The following is a 25903-nucleotide window of genomic DNA, read 5'->3' as shown; positions in this document are numbered from 1 at the left end:
AGACCAAAAACATAACATATGTATGAAGGATTTCCAAAATTTGGAATTAAAGTATCTCTGACGTGCCTATGCCCCCGCACCAAAAATGTGACTGTGTCTGACACAGTAAGGACATAATTCTTCGTGCTACGGAACGGTTTTGGAATCCTTTACTTGTTGCGAAAAACTGAAATATTTTCGGGGTCAAAATGTTTGTGTTGCAAATAAGTCGAAGAAATTTTAGACTTCTCCGCATTAACAAAAACACGGACATATTTGAAACAAATCAAAATGTAAATATATGTTTATAAGTTACTAGTTATCACGTTATCACGCATGCTCCCTGCGATGTTCAAAATCGAAGAAGTGTTCAACGCCACACGTCAGCTTTGCTTACATACGCACTTAGAATACCATGATTAAACGAATAAGATTACCGACGTTGGTATACATTATTTACAACACAATTGTGACTCGTAGTTCCTCAGCGTGGCTACGATGCTGATTTCAAGCTGTATACAATAAATAATAAATATGTTTAAAAACACATTCGGCGTATATCCTGACTTTGATATAACGTGGAAGTGTACATTTCTTATTAATGAAACTGAAGCCAAAATGTTTTGTTCACTTGTTAGTCGCATATCCACCTCATTAAACGTGTGTGATTAAGTACACGCATATTCAAATCGCGCAATATGGTTCGTAGATACCGGTAATTATTATAAAACGGGAGACCACATTACATGTTTCCACGCAAGGGTTATGAGTTGATTTCTTCGCAATCGAAATATATGCTATGTTAATATTTGATTATCAAGCAGTTTTCTTAAGACTCATACAGATCACACTAACAGAGCCGCGTCATGCGAAAATGGGTCTTATGGTGTTTCGGTCAGCGAAGCTCGAGCCCGGAATGGGAAATTTCACAGTCTGATCAGGAGCTACGCTGTCCGCTATAAAGTCACACGAGGCTTCGTGGTCTCATTAGTTATCTCCTAACCAGGCTGCAAGATGTGCATGCTGTGCAATAGCTACGTTAGAGGAGAAGACATGGAGGTATCATTAATTGTGTTGAAAGATGAGACACGGGTCTGCCACCTGTTGTTTATGACACCATGTTGTTCGTAATTGTATGGACAAAATTTGATCATAATGAGATAATATATTGCTGATTAACGGGGCAATTCAAACCAGAGCCCACGAAGACTGGTTGGATTGGTGTAAACAACAAGATAATATCAATAATATGAATCAAGAAAATTTATTTTACAAGTATCAATGCAAGATAGAGATAGAGAAAGCGCGCGAGCGAGAGAGAAAGAGAGGGAGGGAGAGAGAGAGAGAGAGAGAGAGAGAGAGAGAATTCGCCAAAAAGCGTTAGCTTAATTGGTTATTGTCGTATCATATAGAACATACGTTAAAGTATTCCCTGGTATTCTTTAGTATTCTTACGACAAAGTACCCGGGGTACGGACAATTTAATAAATAGTACCCCTGAGTATGACCTGGTGCTTTTACGCGTATTTTCTTTACCCATGGTAATTCGTAATAAACATAAGAGTACCCGGGGTACTTTTAAGTTCTGCATGAGGCGACAAAGAACAATGAAGTCGTAATTATGGCATAATATGCTCTTAGTCCAAATAATTAGACGTAAGCTACCCCGCTTACCTCATATTTATAGGAGTAAAATATGTTCTGACCTAAAAAAAAGACTATAGTGAATATTACAACAAATTATTTTATTTCAACACAAACAAAATGTCACGTTCGAGGAAATGCAGAAGCTATCAGTGACATTTCATTGCTTTTGCAGAAGTAAGCAAATGTCATTTACAAACTATTAATACATCTTCAAAAGAACATGAACGTTTATAGAATAAAACGCATCAGGTACATGATAACTTCTTAATTAAGTAGTCTAAGTCATGCAACTTTTTATATAAAGCACAGTACCTGTGAATAGTGTGATATAAAGTGTCGCAGTTTTTCAAACTAATTTCGGAAAATAATAAATAATATTTTCTCTGAGTAGTAATAAATTGAAATATGAAACGCTTTTCATTGATGATTGAGCAAAAATGAGTTTTAGTTTTACCAACATTGAAGTTTAACTACCATTCAAATTAAAAAGACTGCATGGAGTAGTTGTATCGTTTGGCTGCATGACATTTTTAAATTTGATCTTTCCCCTATTTATTATTTCAAACTATACCAAATATTACAGTTTTATTAAAGAATTCAATTAATTGCATTTTTCAAAAATACTAAATTTCAGTTGTTGTTTTCGGGTCAAATGTTGACCCAATTGAAAAAAGAATATATTTTTTCCCAAATGACTGCATAAATTTCCAATGAAAGTTTCCAAAAACAAAGGCTTTTTAACATTTTGTTTATTTTTCTTTCAAGCTCCTTAAGTTGAACTGTAATAAATACAATATTAATAAACACTTATATTATCAATTCCCAAGTTTTGTTAGCAAATGATCAACTGGTGACAAAACAACGGGTTAAGACAAGTGAACGCGTTAACGTCACAGGCACCTGCATACAGGCTTTTTCCGCTCCATTTTGGGAAAACGCCACACTGGAATTTTGGGAATTTCGCGTCGTGAAAACCCCCATTTTGGGAAAAAAATTAATCGCAAAATTGGCTCAATTGGGAAAAATTATCGCATGTAAATTATTTAAAACAGTGTTTCTTATATTTCAAAGAAGCCGTTCTGGTGAATAACTACTATTTTGATAACTTATTATTAAAATTTTACAAAATATTATGAACATGTGTGATTAGTGCAGGTTTTTTCATCTGAATTTGAGAAAAAGGCTTGGCCTTTTTGAGGTGAAAAAAATCGCGGGAAGCGCCGGATTTTGAGGAAAAAAAGGAAAGTCTTAAATAATCATTAACATATTTTACAGTTCTTAAAACAAATTCAAGGCAACAGATAATTTAATTATGCAATACTTTCTATTTTCTACACCAGATCAGGTCAACTTATATATTAAAAGGGTAAAAAAAAAACAAAAAAAAAACACAATTTTTTTTTTTTTTTTTTTTTTTTTTTTTTTTATTGGGAATTTTTTTTTTCAATTGGGAAAAAAACAACCAGATTTGCATTGGGAATGGGGCCGAATTTCGGACCCGTGGCATAGGGCGGAAAAAGCCTGGCATAGTTTAGACCCCGCCCACTGGTTGGCAAAAAGAGGAGGAATTCATATAGCGCATATAGGAAAGGTTTACATAATCATCGTTTTTATTGATAACAATGAACTGTATCAAATATAATTTTACTAATTATGTCTGAATAAAACATAAGCATGTGTGGAAATTCATTTTTTGAACGATAATATTGTTGTTATAATTTGTGGGTGCTGGTCAACTCGTACCTAAGTAAACTCGCAAGGTAGTCAACTCGCACGTTTTTTGGTCAACTGGCAAGGCATATCTGGTCAACTCGCACTTTTCGAAGTCAACTCGCACGCCTCGAAAAAATATATAGAAATAGATGAAGGATGTAATATGATCAGTAGTTTATAAGAAGTTTATAAGTAAAAATAATAATAATTATGTCCTTTTTTAATAATCTGAATATACTGTTGTCACATTTAATGGCTCTTTTACACTTGTGGTCGGTGTTTTTCACCGGTTTAATGAATGTTTGTAATAGGTGTGAAAGGTTTTATATACAACTAACAATTATTAAAATGGCAAAGCATTAATCAAATAAACTAAATTGGTATGATAATTAATCAGTGATACTTTAATGTTTGTCACAAAACGGAGAATGTTGTAAAGGGTGTTGTATACCGCGCACGATTCAATTAAAGTTAATTTAGCTTGTAATTAAAATGTTTTACTTTTATAATCAGGTGTAAGTTAAATTAAAGAAAATTAAAACGAAAATTAGGTGATGTTTGTTGCATGCAGTTATTTCATAATAGATCAAAGTTTCGTAGTTATGCATATTAATAGACTAAAATAAGAATAGGTTATCAATATCAACATATATGTGCTACGGAATACATACGTATAGTGAATTCATGCGTTTTTTTGTGTGATGGATTATTCGTGTATATTGTGTTCAAGGAATGTGGGTCCAAGGCAGCAAGCTTAGCAATTGAATGCGATAGTTGCCAAAAATGGCAACACTGAACATGCGAAATTGGCAAGTACCAGTTATATCATTGTATACTATAATATTTCAAACAAGTGGAAAGTGATACTCATTTTCTATATCGTGTCCGTTGCAAAACTTACATTTTCTATTTTCGGGTATTATGTTATTATAACGACCTCTGTAGATTTCTTATTACCGTAAAACGTTGTGTATAAGGCGCACATTTTTACCCCCAAATTTAATTTTAAAAACTTGATGCGCGTTATGCACAACTACAGACATGCCAAGACATTTTTTCCCTGTCAGTTACCCAGTTACGGTAACTCGCATCATTCTGTTCCCCGTTGTTTTAACTGTAACTATGTTAATAATTGTGTTATATTTACGATCTGAATATAGATGGACAAACGTTATAAAGTTAACATTAATATTTTCTATCTTTTTCAGGTACATACAGAGCATTGAAATCAAATAAATTTGAAGAAGAAAATGAAAAACAAGGAAGCCATTTTTATTTAAACTTTATTGTTTTTTCCCACAATATTATACCCTACTGTACTAGGGTTACACAATTTATTTTGGGGCACTTGTCGATTTACAATAGTATGTCGGCAAGGTCTTTCCCGATATATTTATTATTATTTTTCTTGCTTTTCAAATGTGTTAATAAAATTGATGTTGTGTTTGTTTACACGTTTTCATACGTCTTGTCAAGATTGGGGTTGTGATTATCGAGCAATTTGCCTCACCTGTCAAGTTTTGTGTAGCTGGGCTATTATCAAAACATGCGAACCGGCAAACAACTTCACACCTCCATTGTTTGTTTAACGCCGGTAATGTCAGTAATGGTGTTGAGAAGTTTGAGTCGTTAAAGTCTCCTGTCAATTATAGACACTCAAAAAGAACGCGTGAGATGGGAAATGTAAATAAAATGCGCGGTTGTGAATTAGTCATGTGTGAATAACCCCGTGCCAATACCAATAAAAAATTTCAATGTCCTTGTTATACCAGGAACACTAATCAGTCCGCAATGTTTACTCCTACACGATAAAATTGTGGACAGTTACTTCGGAGACTTATGATGAAAACCTCGATGGTATCCTCTTGGAAATTGTGCATTTCATGCATAATTCATTTAAATCGAAACATTTAAGCATAATATTATAATTGAAAAAACCACACAAAAACAAGTTGTATCTTTATCGTTATCGTCTTTAAGATAATTAATTATTGAAAAATAAAATAACACGTGAGATCGGCAATATAAATAAAACGATTTTCAGTGAGCCTACGGTACGGAAATTTTGCCTTTAATTTTTTTTGTTTCAAAAACTTTTTTTCCCGATTTTTTTGCTTCAAAAAGTAGATGCGCGTTATACATAAATGCGCGTTATACACAGCGTTTTACGGTAATGTGAAGATAATCGAAATTGTGTTAGTGGTGTGTTGTATTTCTTATTTCTGATTTGTCATAAAGTCAAGTAGTTATCTCAATATACCAGCTTATCTCAATATACCAGCTTACATGTATCTCAAGATAACAGCTTTGCTTGAAGTTATTAATAAACATTGTTTATATGTATTGTAGATGAATGTTTGTTTTTGTGATACTGCTATCACTCGATTCAAGTATTTTGAACCAATATCTGAATATATGTAATTTGCAATTATTAATTCAAATATGTTTAATGGTTCGCGTGTTGATTTATAATAGTGGAAAGTCTATGTAGAGCTCTATTTCCGCGTTTATGTTTTTTTGTTTTTTAATTATTTGTATTCTAATTTCCATGAAATTGTTATAAATTTTGTATAAGCTTATATTTTTTAGTTTTAATGAGCTATGAAAGATATTGAAAACAGCTGTCTCCTAATCAGTAAAAATACACTATTTCTCACCACTTAAATTACAATAAATAGATAATCTGTCAGTCATTCAGAGCTGATGAGGATACTGATTATCGAGGGGTATATAAGGCTATCATTGATAGGAGTTGTCTAGAGATAAGGCTATGTATGGAATACTTAAATAAATATTTTTTTAATTTGTTCATGCTATACAATTTAATATTTAATTAATTAATGTAGAACCTGTAACTCATGTACAAATTTTAAAAATGTTGATAAATTTTATTAAAGTATTAAATAAATAAACATTGGATTCTTGTAAAAATTGTATGATTGAGAATTATTGTAAAATCAATCATTGTTTCGTACAACCATGTTTAAATACATGTAGGTATGATAATCATATATGTGCGGTTGACGTTTTTTTCCTAAAATTGTGTGCGCAATAAGTTTTCCATACGTAATGGGATCTTCATTAATTGTTTTATGACAAATTATTAACTTCTTAATAATTAATAGTTATTAATAAATATGTGCATGCATTATTTATTTGTTTATTGATTCCATTTTCTGTTTACTATTTGTTCATGTATTACATATTTCTATAACTTCATAAATTACAAGCATGATTTAAACTTCCAAATGGAAAATGTGTTTACAAAATGAGTATTGCTTTGAGAAACCGGGTCTTAACGCAAGTGCGTAAACTTCTATCTATTTAAAAATATATAGATGTATGTCTCATTGTGTACATATTGTAAAGCTTTGTTAATGTGTGTAAATATTAAAATAAATATTAAAATAAAAGTATATAGATGTATGTCTACTTGTGTACATATATAAAGTTTGATAATGTGTGTTAATAATGTAATAAAAATTAAAATAATAGTTAAAAAAAATATTTTTAAAAGTACTTAAAATGTCTGTTTTAATGTGCCGATAACGTTACCATGGTGTAAACAATATTTTGTTAAAAAAAAAAATTGTTGTTATTTTGTGAATATTTTTCAATAAAAAGTATTGAACTAAACTCTGAAAGTATTACTCATTTGTTTTTATGCATAAATAACTCATTTAGAACACATTAATACATCAATATTTTGACTACCGTGCGAGTTGACTTAGGTACAAGTTGACTTCCGTGCGAGTTGACAAAAAACGTGTGAGTTGACTACCGTGCAAGTTGACTTAGGTACGAGTTGACTGTAAACCATTATTTGTTTTTTTACTAAAATCGAGCTCTGGAGTGGAACACAATTTACGAGCTCGGTGTGTGGTAACCCCAAAAATATCTCTACTTAGCACATCTTCAAGATTATTTTAAGATTCAAAGTTCGAAAAGATGGAAATTCTGTCAGAATACAGAATACGCTAAATTTAATGAAAGAACACAAATAAGGATGAAAACAAACAACAGATGGATCGCTTTTTGTTTGCAACATAAAGTAACTGGTTTGAATCTTAATATTTCTGTACAACTTACCTAGTTACACATTAAAACCATTCTCTTGATAAATCTAATTGTTTTAGTTAATTGTTCACAGCAATTTTAACACTTTGTTTCAGCATTTTAAACCTGGTATTTAATTGCACCTTTGTTCATCACAAACATATTATCTTGTTATGATCGGATACTGCCCAGACAAATACAAAGAAAATATGGTGTCATAAACCTATACGGACCTATACTTGGGTCCCTTCATAGACCACATGTGGCAGACTTTATGATAGCTCCATGTCATCTCTTGGCATATTGAGCAGTCATTTAAGCCAAATTTTAAAGCAAAAATACGTTACAGTTGCTTTAATAAATAATTTAACATATAAAAAAAAGATGTTTGTCCGATATTGATTAACAGGAACTAGTATGTATATATGTTAGTCAATTTAATCATAATAATACAGTGCTTAATAACTTTTAATTTTAAAATATTGTGCAATTTTACTGCTACACAATTAATGAATTTAACGGGTTCCGGCAAAAGTAAACTCGGCAATTTAGTGTAAAGATTGTACGTTGTAACACCACCATGGAGACATGGAATCACAATGGCTAAAAAATACTTGAGTGCAATAAATTAAATTAATAAATATATTCATCACAAAATGCTAGATTGTTACCTGTATCACTCCTTATCACTTGTTAAAAGATTTCAATATTTATGCAAAGACAGTTCAATCTGCACAAAATGCAGGTTTTATTTCCATTTGTATATTACAATTTATTAATATTGTAGCTAAATGGAAACAAAATGAAAATTCATTCAATGGAAAAGAAAATTACAACAACATTTAACAATTGTAATGTATTCCGCTTTTTAGCTCATCTATTTTTTGAAAAAAGATTATGAGCTATTGTCATCACCTTGGCGTCGGCGTCGGCGTATGGTTAAGTTTTGCGTTTAGGTCCACTTTTCTCATAAAGTATCAATGCTATTGCATTCAAACTTGGTACAATTACTAACTCTCATGAGGAGGACTGGGCAGGCAAAGTTAGATAACTCTGGCTTGCATTTTGACAGAATTATGTGCCCTTTTTATACTTAGAAAATTGAAAATGTTGGTTAAGTTTTGTGTTTTGGTCCATTTTATTCCTTAAGTATCAAAGCTATTGCTTTCATACTTGCAACACTTACCAACTATCATAAGGGGACTGTGCAGGCAAAGTTATGTAACTCTGACTGGCATTTTGAAAGAATTATGTGCCCTTTTTATACTTAGAAAATTGAAAATTTGGTTAAGTTTTGTGTTTAGGTCCACTTTTTCCCTAAAGTATCAAACCTATTGCTTTCATACTTGCAACACTTACTAACTATCGTAAGGGGACTGTGCAGGCAAAGTTATGTAACCCTGACAGGAATTTTGACGGAATTATGGGCTTCTTTATACTTCAAAATTTGGTTAAGTTTTGTGTTTTGGTCCACTTTACCCCTAAAGTATCATAGATAATGCTTTCATACTTGGAACACTATCATAAGGGGACAGTAAAGGACAAGTTGCATAACTCTGGTTGTCATTTTTACGGAATTATGGCCCTCTTTTGACTTAGCAACTTTGAATATATGGTTACATTTTGTGTTTAGATCCACTTTACTTCTAAAGTATCAAGGCTATTGCTTTCAAACTTCAAATACTGTCATGCTATCATGAGGGTACTGTACCTGGCAAGTTGAATTTTACCTTGACATTTGAATGACCTTGACTCTCAAGGTCAAATAATTAAATTTTGTTAAAATTGCCATAACTTCTTTATTTATGATTAGATTTGATTGATACTTTGACAAAACAACTCTTACCTGACATACCACAATAGACTCCATCCAAACCATCCCCCAAGCCCCCCACCCGAATCTCCCCCCCCCCCCAATTTTTTTTCCTTTAGATCATCTAATAAATGACCACCACACCCTAACACTATACCCCCCATCCCCCCCAATTTTTTTTAAACATGGTTAAAAAACACAATTTTTTTTTTTTTGATTATTTTATTTTTGAAATACTGTCCAACCATCCCACCCAAGAATCCCCCCCCACCCCCCCCCCCAAAAAAAAAAAAAAATCGCATTTTTTTTTTCATTTTTGGAAGAAAATTTAATAAATGACCACACCCCCACACTATAAACCCCCCTCCACTCCACCCCTCCTTCCTTTGTGATTGAAATTGAGATAGGTCCCTTCACCTTTAAAAAGAAAAATAGATGAGCGGTCTGCACCCGCAAGGCGGTGCTCTTGTTACTTATTATTAAAACCTTTAGCAGCAAAAAATTATCTTATCTTATTATTGATATAATTATGTCAATGAAGTTATTGGTTTCAAGTAACAGTGCATAACAAACCCTCAGATGGTGCTGTTATCGCTGTTGATACCAAGTACATCCGTATCCATGGTTACCGATCAAAGATCAATTTAGTGGTGCATTTGAGGCATCTGACCAAGACAAACATGTTTGCTGTCAACAACAAGTATAAGAATTACTCATTCAAAACACTGCTTTCAGGGAACGCTGTAGCCCTCAAAACACTGCTTTCAGGGAACGCTGTAGCCCTCAAAACACTGCTTTCAGGGAACGCTGTAGCCGTGTTGCTTACTTGGTTTGTTCACATGCCACTTTAATGTGCTATTAGAGGATTATCTATATAAGGTATGGTTTAAAACTTATTTGCATCAAAGTGATGATCAAAGCCTTTCCCTAGCTTTGTGAAATTGGCAAGAGGAATAGAGCCAGATGAGCTTTGTTTCGTTGGTTGAGATGCAGCTATTTTTCTTGCCCAATTACAAAAAGTACTGGGACCAGCCCTATGGGAAACAAGAAATATCTTTAAAAAAGATATACGGCGTTGATAGTTCAATGAATGAGATCAAGGATAGCGAATGTCTTTCAGTTCTTAGCTGCATCACACGCAGTACGGGATGTTACGCAGAGTTTTCGCGGCTTATTTTACATTATTACATATTGCTGGTCATAAACCTATAGATACAAAACAGAAAACCAAAAGAAGAATGGAAGTGAAATTAAAACATACGAGTCAACCGGCCACACGAGAAGTATCCGTATTTATATGCGCGTTCTTCGAAAAACCTGTTTTAGTGGTTTGTCGGGCATTGCTATTTGATTCGATTATTAACAGTATCGATAATCATCGCCCTCATGCTTAATACATTGGTCAATATGGTGGAATAATTATTGTTAAATTACCGGTAATTAAAAAATAATATTTATCATTGTATTGTTGAAAACACATTAAGAATCTACATATTTCTGGTCTAAAGAAAATTCCAGGTCACCTAGTTCACATATAGCGTATTTATTATATAACTATTATTTTACTGGCCGCGAACTCCGGTGATGACCTGTATATAAACTCTGACATTCACACACTGGCCGCAAATTGACCCGATACCTCGCGGGTTGAAATGCAATGTATTAAAGTGAGGCCTCGCTTCCACTGCTCTTTATACTTTTACATGTTAACATGTTGACAAGAATATGGAAGTAAGTACTAAATATGAGAACGTAGCCTTTAAGTATAAACGCGTTGCGCTGGTAATTCTCTGAAAATGAAAGGTGCACGCACAAACTGTATTGATGTCGAGAATTGAGTGTAAAACTGTTCTTTCTATTAAGCCTTTGCATTAGAAATAAAATTGTTTCATGCAGTAAAACAGTGTTACAAAGACGCAGATATGTTTCCAATGTTCTGGTGGTATTCTCAAATCAGCCAATGGAATAAATGAAGTGTATTCATTCGTACCTAGCCGCGGGAAATTTTATTTGAATTTTATTGGACACTTACAAAGGTCAGGTAAGGTGAAAAGCTGGCTAAATACAGCTTACGCCGAAAAATAAGCACAAAAACTGCTGAAAATGGGAAACTCACGTTGTGAAATCTTCAATAGAGAAATTGGTGTATTTTATATATTGCTAATAAATACTTTAAAATTGATGATAAGTGTTGTCAATATGTAAAATATTATAATTATTTGCTTAAGTTCAACCATACAGCTGCATAGGGAAATTTAATAAATGCTGCATTTCATTAGCTCGGTTGTTTTCAGAGAAAACCCAATATATTGTCATAGCCAGCTGGTCGTCCGGCTTCTGCTGTCCGCTGTCCGCCTAGTGCTAAAACCTTGACATTGGCTCTAAAATCAAAGTGCTTCTACCTACAACTTTGAAACTTAATATGTAGCTGCACCGTGATGAGGTCTACACGCAACACCCATGTTTGGGTCACTAGGCCAAAGGTCAAGGTCACTGTGACCTCTAATATAACTTCTTAAAAGCTTTCATTTATTCAAAACTGCACCCAGAGCTGAGTGTGGCACCCGCTATGTGGTGCTCTTGTTTAAAATAGCAATACAATTGGTTCGCAAACCTTCATTTAGACTTTTTCGGAAGGCAATTGGGAAATGTGTAATTTTTCCCTGATTGAGAAGTGCAGTTTTCTAGTTGTTTACAAAGAAGATAACAAAATCCCTGAGATAGTACCTTCTTTCATGTTTCCCATTTTTCAGTTGTTTTTTTCTAGCCATTTTAGGATTTTTAAAATCAATAAAATTACAAATTATGGAATTGTTTATCGACACAATGGATGAAATTGGGATTTATTTTTTCAGCAAATTTTGACCCATCAGGCCATTTCCTGGCCATTTTAGGAAAAACTACAATTAACCTGATTTTTTCGGTGTAAGCTGTATTAAGCCAGCTTTTCACCCTGACTTGACCTTTGTAAGTGTCCAATAATACTCAAATAAAATATCCCGCGGCTAGGTACGAATGAATACACTTCATTTATTCCATTGGCTGATTTGAGTATAACACCAGAACATTGGAAACATATCCGCGTCTTTGTAACACTGTTTTACTGCATGAAACAATTTTATCTCTAATGAAAAGGCTCAATAGATAGAACAGTTTTACAATCAATTTTCGACATAAATACAGTTTGTGCGTTCACCTTTTATTTTCAGAGAATTACCAGCGCAAAAGCGTTTATACTAAAGGCTATGTTGTCATATTTAGTACTTACTTGCATTGCATTTCAACCCGCGAGGTTTCGGGTCAATTCGCGGCCATTTGTGAAAGTCAGAGTTTATATACAGTTCATCACCGGAGTTCGCAGAAGGGGTTGTGATCATTGTGTTACACCGGTCTTACTGACAATAACGTAGTGACTGTAATGCATTGCATTCCAATCCGCAAGGTATCAAGGTCAGTTTGCGGTCAGTTGCAGAAATCTTTATATAAACGCCGTCTCGTAAACTTTGTGCACTTGAAGTCTGTTTTGATCAGAAAGATACTAAATAAAGATATTCGGCGATATTATTGTGGTATGTCAATCATCGATTTTTAATATGGTTTCAACATTTGCATGATAAGGACCAATTTTGATAAAATTAATTAGAAATATTTATCCATTTAGACCAGTTTATTAAGCATGAGCACAATAATTCACTATACTATAATTATGCAATTAAATAAGATTCGAGTATTGCCGGCTGACCTATATGCACTCGTTTATTTTCATGTTTCTTGTGTTTTTCTATTCTGTAAATATAGATATCTGAGTAATAATATCACATAAAGCAAAATAAGCCACGAAATCTGGCGCAACACCCCGTAATTGATTTGCTTATGATGTAGCTAAGAACTGCGCAGAAAAAAGGCATCCGCTACTTTTTATCTCATAGAGATAACTTTTGATCGTTCATAAACATCGACCACAATCAACGCCGTATATCTTTTTTAAAGATATTTCTTGTTTATAGTTATATAACTTGTTAGATGTTTATGAAATCAAATTGAGGTATAATAATCATCTCTCTGAATTTTTGTTGTTGTGATTTTTGTTTTAAATTTTGTTGGTTTGGGATCTGCAGTGTTTGCTCTGGGATCAAGTCTGTTTTATGGTTGTTTTTCGGCGTAAGCTGCATAAGCCAGCTTTTCACCTTAGCCTGACCTTTGTAAGTGTCCAATAAAATTCCAATAAAATTTCCCGCGGCTAGGTACGAATGAATACACTTCATTTATTCCATTGGCTGATTTGAGTATACCACCAGAACATTGGAAACATATCCGCGTCTTTGTAACACTGTTTTACTGTATGAAACAATTTTATCTCGAATGAAAAGGCTTAATAGATAGAACAGTTTTACACTCAATTCTCGACATCAATACAGTTTGTGCGTACACCTTTTATTTTCAGAGTATTACCAGCGCAAGAGCGTTTATACTTAAAAGGCTATGTTCTCATATTTAGTACTTACTTCCTTATTCCTGTCAACATGTTAACATGTAAAAGTATAAAGAGCAATGGAAGCGAGGCCTCACTTTAAAGCATTGCATTTCAACCCGCGAGGTATATCGGTCAATTCGCGGACATTCAGAGATAATATACAGGTCATCACCGGAGTTGGCGGCCAGTAAAATAATCGTTATATAATAAAGACGCTATCCGTGAACTAGGTGACCTGGAATTTTCTTTAGACCAGAAATATGTTAAAAGAAGATATTCAGCAATATAATTATGGTATGTAAATAATAGATTCTTAATGTGTTTTCAACAATACAATGATAAATATTATTGTTGATAAATTTAACAATAATTATTCGTCCATATTGCCTAATGTACTAAAGTGATATTATGAGCATGCAACAGTTTATAGGTGTCTATCGCAACCGTTGATTATTTTTGATGTTTCTACTGCATATACACTTATATTAATTAATGCAGCATCATCATACTAAAACAATATACCAGAAAGAGAAAAATAATGCATTTGAATATCAACAGTACTTTCGTTTGACAACTGATCATGCGTTTACGAGTTGAACCTAAATTTAGTTTTAGTGCAGATTTGTTCATACGACACAAAGACACGAAATTGTTTTACGGATCATTTCAGCTTACAGGACTGGGTGGGTCACGTAAGAATATCGAATATAAAATATATTTTTTATAAACAACTGGTAGCAAGGTGAGTTGCAGATAATTAATCAGTAACCACATTTTAACTAACTATTTTGATCTGTTAATTCTTTTCAGCTCAATTCAACAGTGCAAAATGCCCATAATATCACTTTAAGCATTAGCACGATGATAATTGATACTGTTAATAATCGAATCAAATAGCAATGCCCGACAAACCACTAAAACAGGTTTGTTCGAAGAACGCGCCTATAAATACAGGATACTTCTCGTGTTGCCGGTTGACTCATATGTTTAAATTTCACTTCCATTCTTCTTTTGGTTTTCTGTTTTGTATCTATAGGTTTATGACCAGCAATATGTTATAATGTAAAATAAGCCGCGAAAACTCCCCGTAACATCCCGTACTGCGTGTGATGCAGCTAAGAACTGCACAGAAAAAGACATTCGCTATCCTTGATCTCATTCATTAAACTATTTACGCCGTATATCTTTTTTAAAGATATTTCTTGTTAAATGTCAGAAAAAATTTGTTTTCATACCTTTGATACAACTAAATAAGATAAACACTACTTCAGAGCTACAAAAGTAAAAAAATATGTGGAATTTCCATGAATAAAAATTATCTGAAATACCGTATTTACGTTGTTTTTGGACACACTAATTTTTTGGACACCCCCTTTTTTAGCTAAAATAATTATTTTTCGTGACTATATTTTCGAATGTATGGGTTTTCTTCCATATTTAATTACTCCAATTTTTCGGACAGTATATTTCACAGGGCTAGTTTAATAGATTTCTATACTGTTTTTGCTTATGTGGGACCCTTCTATCATGGAGTTTTACACTTGGATTACGGTCATAAAACCTTGCATAGAATGCCCTGAGGGCAATGGACGATAACAATTGCTTGATTGGATAGATTACCATGAATACCTGTAATAAACAATGGTTTCACCCAACAGCATTTGAAATGATATTGTATACAGGAAGCAGTATGGTTGTTTTTTGTAACATGTTTGTATACATTTAAAGTAAGAGAGTGCAAATAAGTGAAGTTGTATTTTATTTAAAGCAGAGAAAGGAGAGTACAACACAATTCAATTATTGCACATTTATTAATTGGTTTTATTTCATTATAATAATTGACAAACAAACATAACATACATGTCTCTTAATTTTCAGACACTTGTACTTTTTGAATTTTTATGTATCTATATTTTCAGACACGAAAATGTTTGATTATTTTTAAGTGTTGGAAAACTTAGAGTAATTACGGTTACTGTTGATGTTTTAATAGATCTATCACGGAAAAGCACGAGTTTAGAAAAACCCACTAATCATCCCGGTACAAACAACGCTGGTCTATTAAATCAACCAATGATAGCTTACTTTAAATTATAACGGTTGATATGGTGTGTGATTTTGAAAGGATTATAGATGGGTCATGTTTATTTGTACCAGCAGATTAGTGGGTTTTTCCAAAAAGTTGCCTTTTCCGGGATACAATAATATATTGTTGAATCAGCTGTTTTCGCTTTAAAATAAATAACATAGCTGTGTTAAACCGATTTTAACGGTAAGTCCTGGCAGCAATAAGGATTTGGAAATTTTGGCACAGTGGCATCACTTTGCGTGGGGCTAATGATTATTGATGTTATTATAACCCCTTTTTAATGAGGTGAAAAAACAAACTGAAATTTAAAAATGTATCTTTGAAACTATCCGATAATCAGATGGGGTTATGAGGTGCAAATCAAGATGGCAAAGTCTGTGTGGAAACAGGTAATTTTCCGCTGTTTTGTACCCTTTATTATCCCCTGCCAAAGGCGGAGGGATATTGTTTTTGGCGTTGTCCGTCCTTCCTTCTGTCCGTCCGGCACTTTTGTGTCTGGATCCATATCTTGGAAATGCTTTGGCCGATTTCATTGAAACTTGGTATGAGTATATAAACAGATAAGACGATGATGCATGCCAAATGGCATTGTACACAGGGATCATATTTTTTTCGGTTTTGTCGGTCCTAGACCGATTGGTGTCATGAAAGACCGATTTAAAATCCCAAAGAGTCGGTCCGATTCTGTTTGCTAAAATTCCCTTGTCATGAAATCAATTACGCAGTGCACATGCTAGCATACCCTAATTACATTCTTATTTGATTAGGTATCTCGATTAGGTGTGATACACCATTCACTGCAGTCTCTAAACCGTCAGGACCAGTCTATTGCATGTCAGCCGACTTGTATCAACGTATGACCCCAAACAACGAAGATTCGCGCGGTTGTGTATTAGTCAAGCGTGAATAACCCAGTGTCAATATCAATATAATTTCACTGGCTTATACCTAGCACACTAATCGGTCCGTAATGTGTGCTCGTCCACGATAAAATCGTGACAGTTACTTCGGAGATTAAAACCTTGATGTTATCCTCATGGAAATTGTGCATTTCATGCATGATTCAATCAGTAAACTTTCATATAAACAAAGAAGAAAATCGGATAGTCTGCAATAATTGTGGGCGGACCTTATACACTGAAAGCACGCTCTGTAACTCAACAAAACATGCCGATACATTTTCCACCAGAGTAATAATCCGGCAATAAATGAATGAAAGTTGCGGTTTTGATTGACAGAACAGCCGAAAGTTATTTTATGGGCGGAACTTCACTTAAAATAGTATACAAGAAAAATAATATAAATTGTATAAATCTTTAGTAAAAATTGTGTTAGAATCGAAATAATTTGTGTACTTTATTGTTTGTTGTTGAATAACCCACGACCGGAAGTTAAGATGCATGGTTTTTAATCACTCGTGCTTTGCACTCGTGATTTAATCCCTACGCATCTTAACTATCGGCCGTGGTTTATTCGACAACAAACTATAGCGTACACAAATTGTTTTTCAACTATTTGGTTTTATTATTGCCAGTAGCCAACCTATACGCACAGACATTTGTTAGATTCAATGCATGTGTGTAAGCTATTTTCGAGTCGACAATGATTTAAAACATGGGTATAGACTTACACATATTTATAATATTGACAACGATGAAAAGTCAGATAAAACAGTTACCGAAACAAAAATGAAATAGCTAATGATAAAACCAGTTGAGAAAACTCGTATGTTCCGTTTAAAAAAATGCTTAAGGCAATTTAACTTGTACATTATTATACTCTCTTTATGAATGGCAAAATCAATGGTTTATATTTTAACGTAATTTGTCATAATTTCTGATAAAAATTTTCGGACACTTTTTCCCCATTTAAATCCAGACCGATTGATGTTGCTGGAAAATATGATTACTGATTGTACACCATCTTTTAATAACGGAGTTATGGCCCTTTTTATAATGAAAAAATGCTTACATCTGTGACAAAGATCTAGTTTGGCGGGGGATATCAATTCAACAAATTTGCTGGTTTATTAATAATTTGTAAATGCCTCTCACTTTCCAACCATATCAGTAAGAAAGATATTTGTGATTATTTCGTATTAATATTTGCTTTGTATCTCAACTTAACTTGCTATAAAATTTATTATTTGGAGCTGTAGTTTTGTGATTGCTGAGAAATTATATTGCTAGTAGTAAAGATAGACAGTGAATATTATTACAAAATAAACTTTAATAACGTTCTTGCTGATATGGCTGGAAAGTGAACAATATTTTTTTAAAAGTAATAAAGGGTATAAAACAGCAAAAAGTATCTGTCTCTGCATTGGAATCGCCATCTTGACTTCCTTTAGATCATCACATGCTTACCCTTATGATAATGCTTCCTAAAATGTTTCTCTAAATCATCTTTACTAATCAGCTTGTTAACCACAGAGGCGTATTTAGGTGGGGGGGCTAGGGGGCTAAAGCCCCCCCAGCTGGCTGGCTAGATATGATTAAAAAAAATGAGCCCCTTACAGTTCCAATCCACTTGTGTATTTCCTGTCATATGCCCCTAATTAGGCCATTAACAGCTGTCAATTTGTGTGATTAGCCCCCAGGCATGTGTACAGACGATCTAACCTTTGCCAGCTAAACTGCTCGCTTCATTGACTGTAAGTGATAAACTGCGCTATTTGATTGGCTGAAGGAGATACATTCAACTTATAAAATTCATCGATACATTTAGCTATAGGTAAATGTTTACAAATGGCTGCCGCATGGGACTTGTGAAAAACAATATCCTCCAATTACCTTCAGTCGAGCGGTTAAGGAAACAACTAAAATAATTTCTGAATGAATTCAAACATTGCCGCAATAAACGATGTACCTTTTATTTCATTCCTGTTAAATGCATGTCAAAATTGTTTATTTACAGCGTGTTTAACCACACAAAGCCGATAGATCCATACACATCCGCAAATGACATACACTTCGCGCGTTGTTTACCTTGAGTCGAGAGGTAACATCTGAAAAGCGAGAGTACTCGATTGCAATAGACATGAGGTCAACAAAACCTCGAAAATTCAATTCACTGTACAAATTTAGAGGAACCAAAAGAATAATTTTACTTTTTTTATAACTTTTATTTACCATTTAACAAGTTTCTGTTTTAACGGTCGATCTTCGTTTGAGCAACATTGACATGAAAAAGTGCTCAAGAACTGAAAACAAAACAACAACGTTCGCAATTTGTTCCAATACAATTTTGGCATATATATTACTATTAAAAGATTTGATAAAATTATCATCAAATCGGGACAGGGTATGCCCACTGAACATGTGGATATCGGCATGTCTAGTATATTTTTGCGATGTGCTGCGCACAGATTGTTCCATGCAAAAAATTCTGGGAATCGTGAAAAAGTAAACGAATTTTCTTTAAAATAAATCAAATACTTGAAATTATGTGTTTACACTAGCGCAGTGGTTTGCAATTTATGCGCTAGTTTAATGAAGAGTACCGAAAAATAAATGGAAAAGGCATAAATTTGGACTACTTCAGTTGAAGTAAGATTTTTTAATGCAATTAAACTGTTTTTTTCTTTCTTATTGTAGTCGTGTCTATAATTATTTTCAAGCGTAGTAATGTTATTAAAACAAAATACTGGTTTGAGAGACATATTTTTTACCCCTGTGTGTCCTGTCTGTCTGTCTGTGTGTCTGTCACACTTGATGTCTGAACTCAAGTTCTTGTTTTACATGTACTTTTATCATGCAAAATGCTGATTAGATAGCATGAAATTGCATCATTTGAAGGTACCATTTAAAAAAAAAATCAACGACGGAAGGGGACACCCCTCCCGCACCCTCCCCAGTTGAGCCCCCCCTTGGAAAAAATTCTGGATACGCCTCTGGGTTATAAGCGTCTGATTGTCACAGATGGATGATTTTATTGTGAGCTGGTACAGAATGTAGAAAAATGATCACATGTTTAATTGTAAAATGAAATTTTTACTCATAAAAAAGATGTTCAATTTTGAAAAGTGTAAGCATAAGAAAAGTCTCCAAGTGTGTGTTGAATTTGAAAAGTCCCCAAGTGTATTTACAATTAAACTGCATAAATATGGTTACATTGAATTTTGCAACGTTATACATGCCAGAGGAAACCCCATTTCATAAACATCTTTGAATTACAATATAGGACGTTTTGAATTAACCTTAGAAACATATTTTGACACATTTGTAGTCCCATAGAAAGTTAAATTTAATTAAAAACCTTTCTTACTAGATTTAAGTTTAAAAGGCCTAATTTCCAACCCTTAGATACTGATGAGCAGCAAACATCATAAAACCTGAACAGTCTGCGAGTTACTTGCATGCTGTTCTGGTTTAATGCTGTTCGCACAAAGCAATTTTCACTTTGCTTCTGAGTGGGAAAGGGTTAAATGACACCATTTTTGAAATATTTGTATACTAATTGTAATAATACTGTCTAAGTCTACTGCAATTACAAATAACTATACAATTGTTTGCTGTATTTTTTAGTTTAAGGAACTGATTGCAAAACATAAGGTGAATAGATTGAAAGTTTGTTCATATTAATACCTCTGTATTTGTGGCCAATAAATAAATACCGGGTATTGGTGTGTTCATCAAGTTAAATATTTCAAACATTTGATAAGGAATAAAATGGCCAAAATGTTTTTTAAAATCTGAAAATTTTAAAGATACTCTATTTATAATGTATATAATATTTTACAATATATTTTTTTCACGTACAAATAAATGAGCATGATATATCTCATCCAAAATTACAAATCACATGCTTCACAACTTTTCAGGAAGGTTGCCATTGAACCAATATAACCATACACACAGTGAAACTACAGCACTATGGCATCTAACCTACTGGTAAGTACAGAATAGTATTAGGACATGTTTCAAATGCACACTCCACTTTTTAGATTAGTTACAACAATTTTTCAAGAATTCTTTTATGATTAAGATTAATATGCACGACTCTCTGAAAAAAATATGGCTTTTTCCACAGTTTTTTCACCCTTCCCAGTATATATACCAGTCTTTTTCCTCACCAATTTGGGAATGGTACTAAGGGTAACACGTTTACAGATTTTTCTAAATGTTTAAACGAAATGAAAAAAACGATGCGTTATCGTTTAAACTGTATCCCTGTGTCCGTTTTAAAAGCATCAGTGCCATTGCATTTCCAAACTGAAAGTAGTAATTATTTTCAGAAGTTATATCCAGTGCATATCCCATTCGCACAATGCCTGCATATAGAAACCAACTGTTCTCGTTGTTATCTAACCATTGGGTTACACTTTGTCAACTTACATGCAGTTATATTTTGTAACAAAGACCAATTGATATCCCACCCACATTTCTTCAATAAGAGTAATCCGTTTCTAAAATTTAAGATGTTTTACTTAACAAGGTGTTTATTAAAACGAGTATCTGTTTCCAGAATGATTATAGCCATTATCGTTGCAATGTTATTGAAAAGCAATTCATGTCCCGCTAAAATTTAAGATTTTCGTTAATGTTATGTTTTATAAATTAAGTGAATGTAACAGCTGTAATATTAATCTTAAACATATAGGCTTCGTATTTTAATTTATCGGGATATTGGATATGAACTGTTGAAATATTCACGAAAAATCTAAAATTTTACTGGGACATGCATTGCTTTTCAATAACAGCGCAACTATAATGGTTATAACCATTCTTGAAACATTTAAATGTAGCACTATGATATCCTGTGTTCATTTGAATAAATAAAATAACATGCATATTTTTACGTACTAATAAACTAGAATATATAGTAACAATCAAATATAAGATATTTTTACCTTGCGTATTTAATACATATTGTGTATTTTTCATTAAACATTGAAATAAACATTCCAGAAAAAGTGTTGATATTGCTTATATTTGTCCATATCCGCACTTTTCGGTCATATCCGCGGATATGAGTCATATATGCATTTTAGACGAACCGCTCTTTACCCGGGATACTCGTGATACCTACCCGAATGGGAGGCAACTTCTTAGTTACGAAAATCTCGAATATGAGATTCTATGTCTGCGTCAAAGGTGTTCCTGAGGTTATTACCATTATTCATTGTTAGTGATAGCCCTAGTTGTTATTGCAGGTACACTGCAACGCCAATATATCACAGACCGGTATATCGCTTTGTCCAATATATCGCGCTTTGGCTATGGCTCCCAAAAATCCGACGAGCATGATCACTAAATGACATGTTTTACTCTGAGAATTCGCTAACTTAGCAAAAAAACGGTTCTAGCTAGTATTAACACCCTTTATTTCGCGGCTTACTATGGCACTCAGTGAAGCGTGAAAAACAGTCGATTAGTGACAGTGTTGTTTACACACGTCTGGGGTTGTTTTTAGCTCATCTATTTATTTTTTTTTAATTATGAGCTATTGTCATCACCTTGGCGTCGGCGTCGGCTATTGCTATTGCTTTCATACTTGCAACACTTACTAACTATCATAAGGGGACTGTGCAGGCAAAGTTATGTAACTCTGACTGGCATTTTGACAGAAAATATGGGCCCTTTTTATACTTAGAAAATTGAAAATTTGGTTTAGTTTTGTGTTAAGGTCCACTATTCCTAAAGTATCAAAGCTATTGCTTTCATACTTGCAACACTTACTAACTATAATAAGGGAAATGTGCAGGCAAAGTTATGTAACTCTGACAGGCATTTTGACAGAATTATGGGCCCTTTATACTTAGAAAATTGAAAATTTGGTTAAGTTTTGTGTTTTGGTCCACTTTACCCCTAAAGTATCATAGATATAGCTTTCATACTGGGAACACTCACAAACTATTATAAGGGGACAGTAAAGGACAAGTTGCATAACTCTGGTTCTCATTTTTACAGAATTATGGCCCTTTTTTGACACAAGGTCAAATTATTAAATTTTGCTAAATTGCCATTACTTCTTTATCTATGATTAGATTTGATTGATACTTTGAAAAAACAACTCTTACCTGACATACCACAATAGACTCCACCCAAACCATCCCCCATTTTGTAAAGATCATCTAATAAATGACCACCACACACTCACACTATATTCCCCCCCCCCCCCCCAAAAAAAAAATTATTTTTTTCTAATTTTTTTTTTAAACGGTTAAAAAAAACAAATATTTATTTTTATTATTTTATTTTTGAAATACCGTCAAGAATCCCCCCCCCCCCCCCAAAAAAATGTTTTTTTTTTAGCATTTTTTTTTCCATTTTTTGAAGATAATGTTATAAATGATCACACCCCCACTTTATACACCCTCTCCACTCCACCCCTCCCTCATTTGTGATTGAAACTGAGATAGGTCCCTTCACCTTTAAAAAGAAAAATAGATGAGCGGTCTGCACCCGCAAGGCGATGCTCTTGTTAACACTTAAGAAATAACCAATAAGTGTCATTGCAAAGGTAATATTGGCAGTTTACTGGAATTTAAATCGTTAAATTTCGGTACTGGTCACGAATTTCTTTGTCCTGATAAAACGCTCGCGTCCGTCCACCAGATATTTAATTGTAAATAAAAATTTCGTAGCGGGTACAACATTGAGATAATTTAATTTCCATTAAAAGTTTTGTTGTTACCGTTTCTGTTACACTGTTTCAGTTCCTTCATTAGGACTATTTATAAGGGTAAATTCGAATCGATGCACAATTATATTTTATACGTTTTTAAAGGCAATAATTTTTCTTTTTATCTGATTCGCGAGCGATCGTACATGAAAATAAAAAATATAATTTACATTTTGGTTTTTATGATAAATACAGATACGTATGTAGTAATGAAAATATTTTTGTAGAATTGGTTTGCAATTATTACTTTACAAATATGTAGCAGGGTTGTATATAAAATGAAAACATTGGGGAAATTTGACAAATTAACGGCAATACAATTAAGTTAGACATTTCTCGAGTTATATCGCGTGCCGGATATATCGCGCTCGCGATCTTTGAACCCCACCAACTGCGATATAACAGCGTTGCAGTGTAGTGTGAATACAATTGAAAGCTGGTCTTTTTTCATCCTTTTTTACTATCTCGACTAAATGTTTTTATATTAGAACTAGAAAATTTTCTTTAAAATAGTGTGTACTGTTTATACTTTAAAATATAATGTGATTTAATGTATAAATACCAATTATGGTTATGTTATTTAAAAGTCATTGTAAGTCTTGAAATACAACCTGGAAAATACATTTGTTTTTAATTATAACATAAGTATGTATTTATGGTAGTCTTACAAGAAAAACAACATCATGTTACTTTGTATTCTCATTTATTTCCAACATATTTTACATGTTATTTTTATAGTGTTTGTTGTATACTTTGTCATATATATAATTTAGAACAAAATTAAATTGCAAAATACATTTCACAATTTCCACTAAAGTATCTGTTAAACAATAAATGTGTTTTTGCTGACATAATATGATTAAGTATGTAATTGCTTATCAAATGTAATGTACATATTTTACACAAAATAGTTATATTAACAATATGCAACTATTGTTGTTTTCTTCATTATCTCTGGCTGTATCTATGCCCCCCTTTGAAGGAGAGGTGGTATATTGTTTTGCACATGTCGGTCGGTCCATCGGTCGGTCTGTCCACCAGATGATTTTCAGATGATTACTCAAGAACGCTTAGGCCTAGGATCATGAAACTTCATAAGTACATTGATCATGACTGGCAGATGACCCCTATTGATTTTCAGGTCAATAGGTCAAAGGTCAAGGTCACAGTGACACAAAATAGTAAAATGGTTTCCGGATGATAACTCAAGAATGCTAACGCCTAGGATCATGAAACTTCATAGGTTCATTGATCATGACTGGCAGATGATCCCTATAGATTTTCAGGTCACTAGGTCAAAGGTCAAGGTCACAGTGACTCTAAATAGTAAAATGGTTTCTGGATGATAACTCAAGAATGCTTACGCCTAGGATCATGAAATTTCATAGGTACATTGATCATGACTGGCAAATGACACCTATTGATTTTCAGGTCACTAGGTCAAAGGTCAAGGTCGCAGTGACTTGAAACAGTAAAATGGTTTCCAGATGATAAGTCAACAATGCTTACGCCTAGGATCATGAAACTTCATAGGTACATTGATCATGTCTGGCAGATGACCCCTATTGATTTTCAGGTCAATAGGTCAAAGGTCAAAGTCACAGTGACTCGAAACAGTAAAACGGTTTCCGGATGATAACTTAAGAATGCTTATGCCTATGATCATGAAACTTCATGGGAACATTGATCATGATTGGCAGATGACCCCTATTGATTTTTAGGTCACTAGGTCAAAGGTCAAGGTCACAGTGACAAAAAACAGCCCATGTTTTCATAAAGTTGATACACTTTTTAACCGTAAACTTACTTTGTTCACTTCACAATAGCTTAGCTCACTAGGAAGAATAAAACATTTCTGTACTGTGTACAGGTATTCTGACAAAACTACTGATGTTGTGTTATGTGGGATAAAAAAGGTTTCATTTCTTATTGAAGCTTTGTTTATTGTCTATGAAGGACTTGATAAACTTCTTTAAACCAAATATTTAAAAACCTTCATGACTTAGATGAAGTTACAATTTTGTAGTGTTAATGATAATGTGTTCAAAAGAGCTCTGTCTTTTTATAAGAAAACCATTTAGAGGTACATTTGTAATCTATATTTCTACACAGATAATGTATATATTATGTTAATATTTGCTTATAATACATGCATGGGAAGTAATGATGTTCAAGACGATGCATGATGTATTTGTTGTTAAGAGTCTGATAAGTTATCACACTGTGTCTGCTTTACAGTAACATACGTGACAAAGTGAATGTTGAAACAAAATACCAAACATGGTATATGTTAAATAAGGTGTATTGGAAATATCATTCAGTTTTCAATCTCTCAGAGGTTTTAATTAACAATCAAGTTGTAAAATAGTTTCACTAACGGATGTTTTGAAATAAATTATCTTTAAACTAAAGAAAGCATTTTATAAACTTCTTAATAAACATTTTTCAAAGTCATTATTTATTTTTATGCCCCCCTTCGAAGAAGAGGTGTTAAATTGTTTTGCAC

General features: G+C 33.3%; 1 protein-coding gene across 9 annotated transcripts in view; it reads left to right on the top strand.

Annotated features, from left to right (window-relative positions):
- The first annotated feature begins 1722 nt into the window (after positions 1–1722).
- The window catches only part of LOC127853214 (serine/threonine-protein phosphatase 6 regulatory ankyrin repeat subunit B-like), a 91697-nt gene continuing 67516 nt past the window's right edge, over positions 1723–25903 (top strand). For 3 of the 9 annotated variants that reach the window (XM_052387547.1, XM_052387568.1, XM_052387501.1), the window contains exons 1-3: positions 1729–1875; positions 10010–10087; positions 20594–20663. In XM_052387547.1, coding sequence (XP_052243507.1) covers positions 20646–20663 — 18 coding nt within the window. In that variant the 5' untranslated portion in view covers positions 1729–1875; positions 10010–10087; positions 20594–20645. Of the gene's footprint in view, positions 1876–10009; positions 10088–20593; positions 20664–25165; positions 25314–25903 lie in introns of those variants that run through there. The other 6 variants (XM_052387538.1, XM_052387528.1, XM_052387510.1 and 3 more) reach the window with 5 other exon arrangements.

Source organism: Dreissena polymorpha, chromosome 1 (assembly GCF_020536995.1).
Source record: "Dreissena polymorpha isolate Duluth1 chromosome 1, UMN_Dpol_1.0, whole genome shotgun sequence".
Lineage (NCBI taxonomy): Eukaryota > Metazoa > Mollusca > Bivalvia > Myida > Dreissenidae > Dreissena > Dreissena polymorpha.
This window is presented reverse-complemented; position numbering and strand designations above follow the sequence as displayed.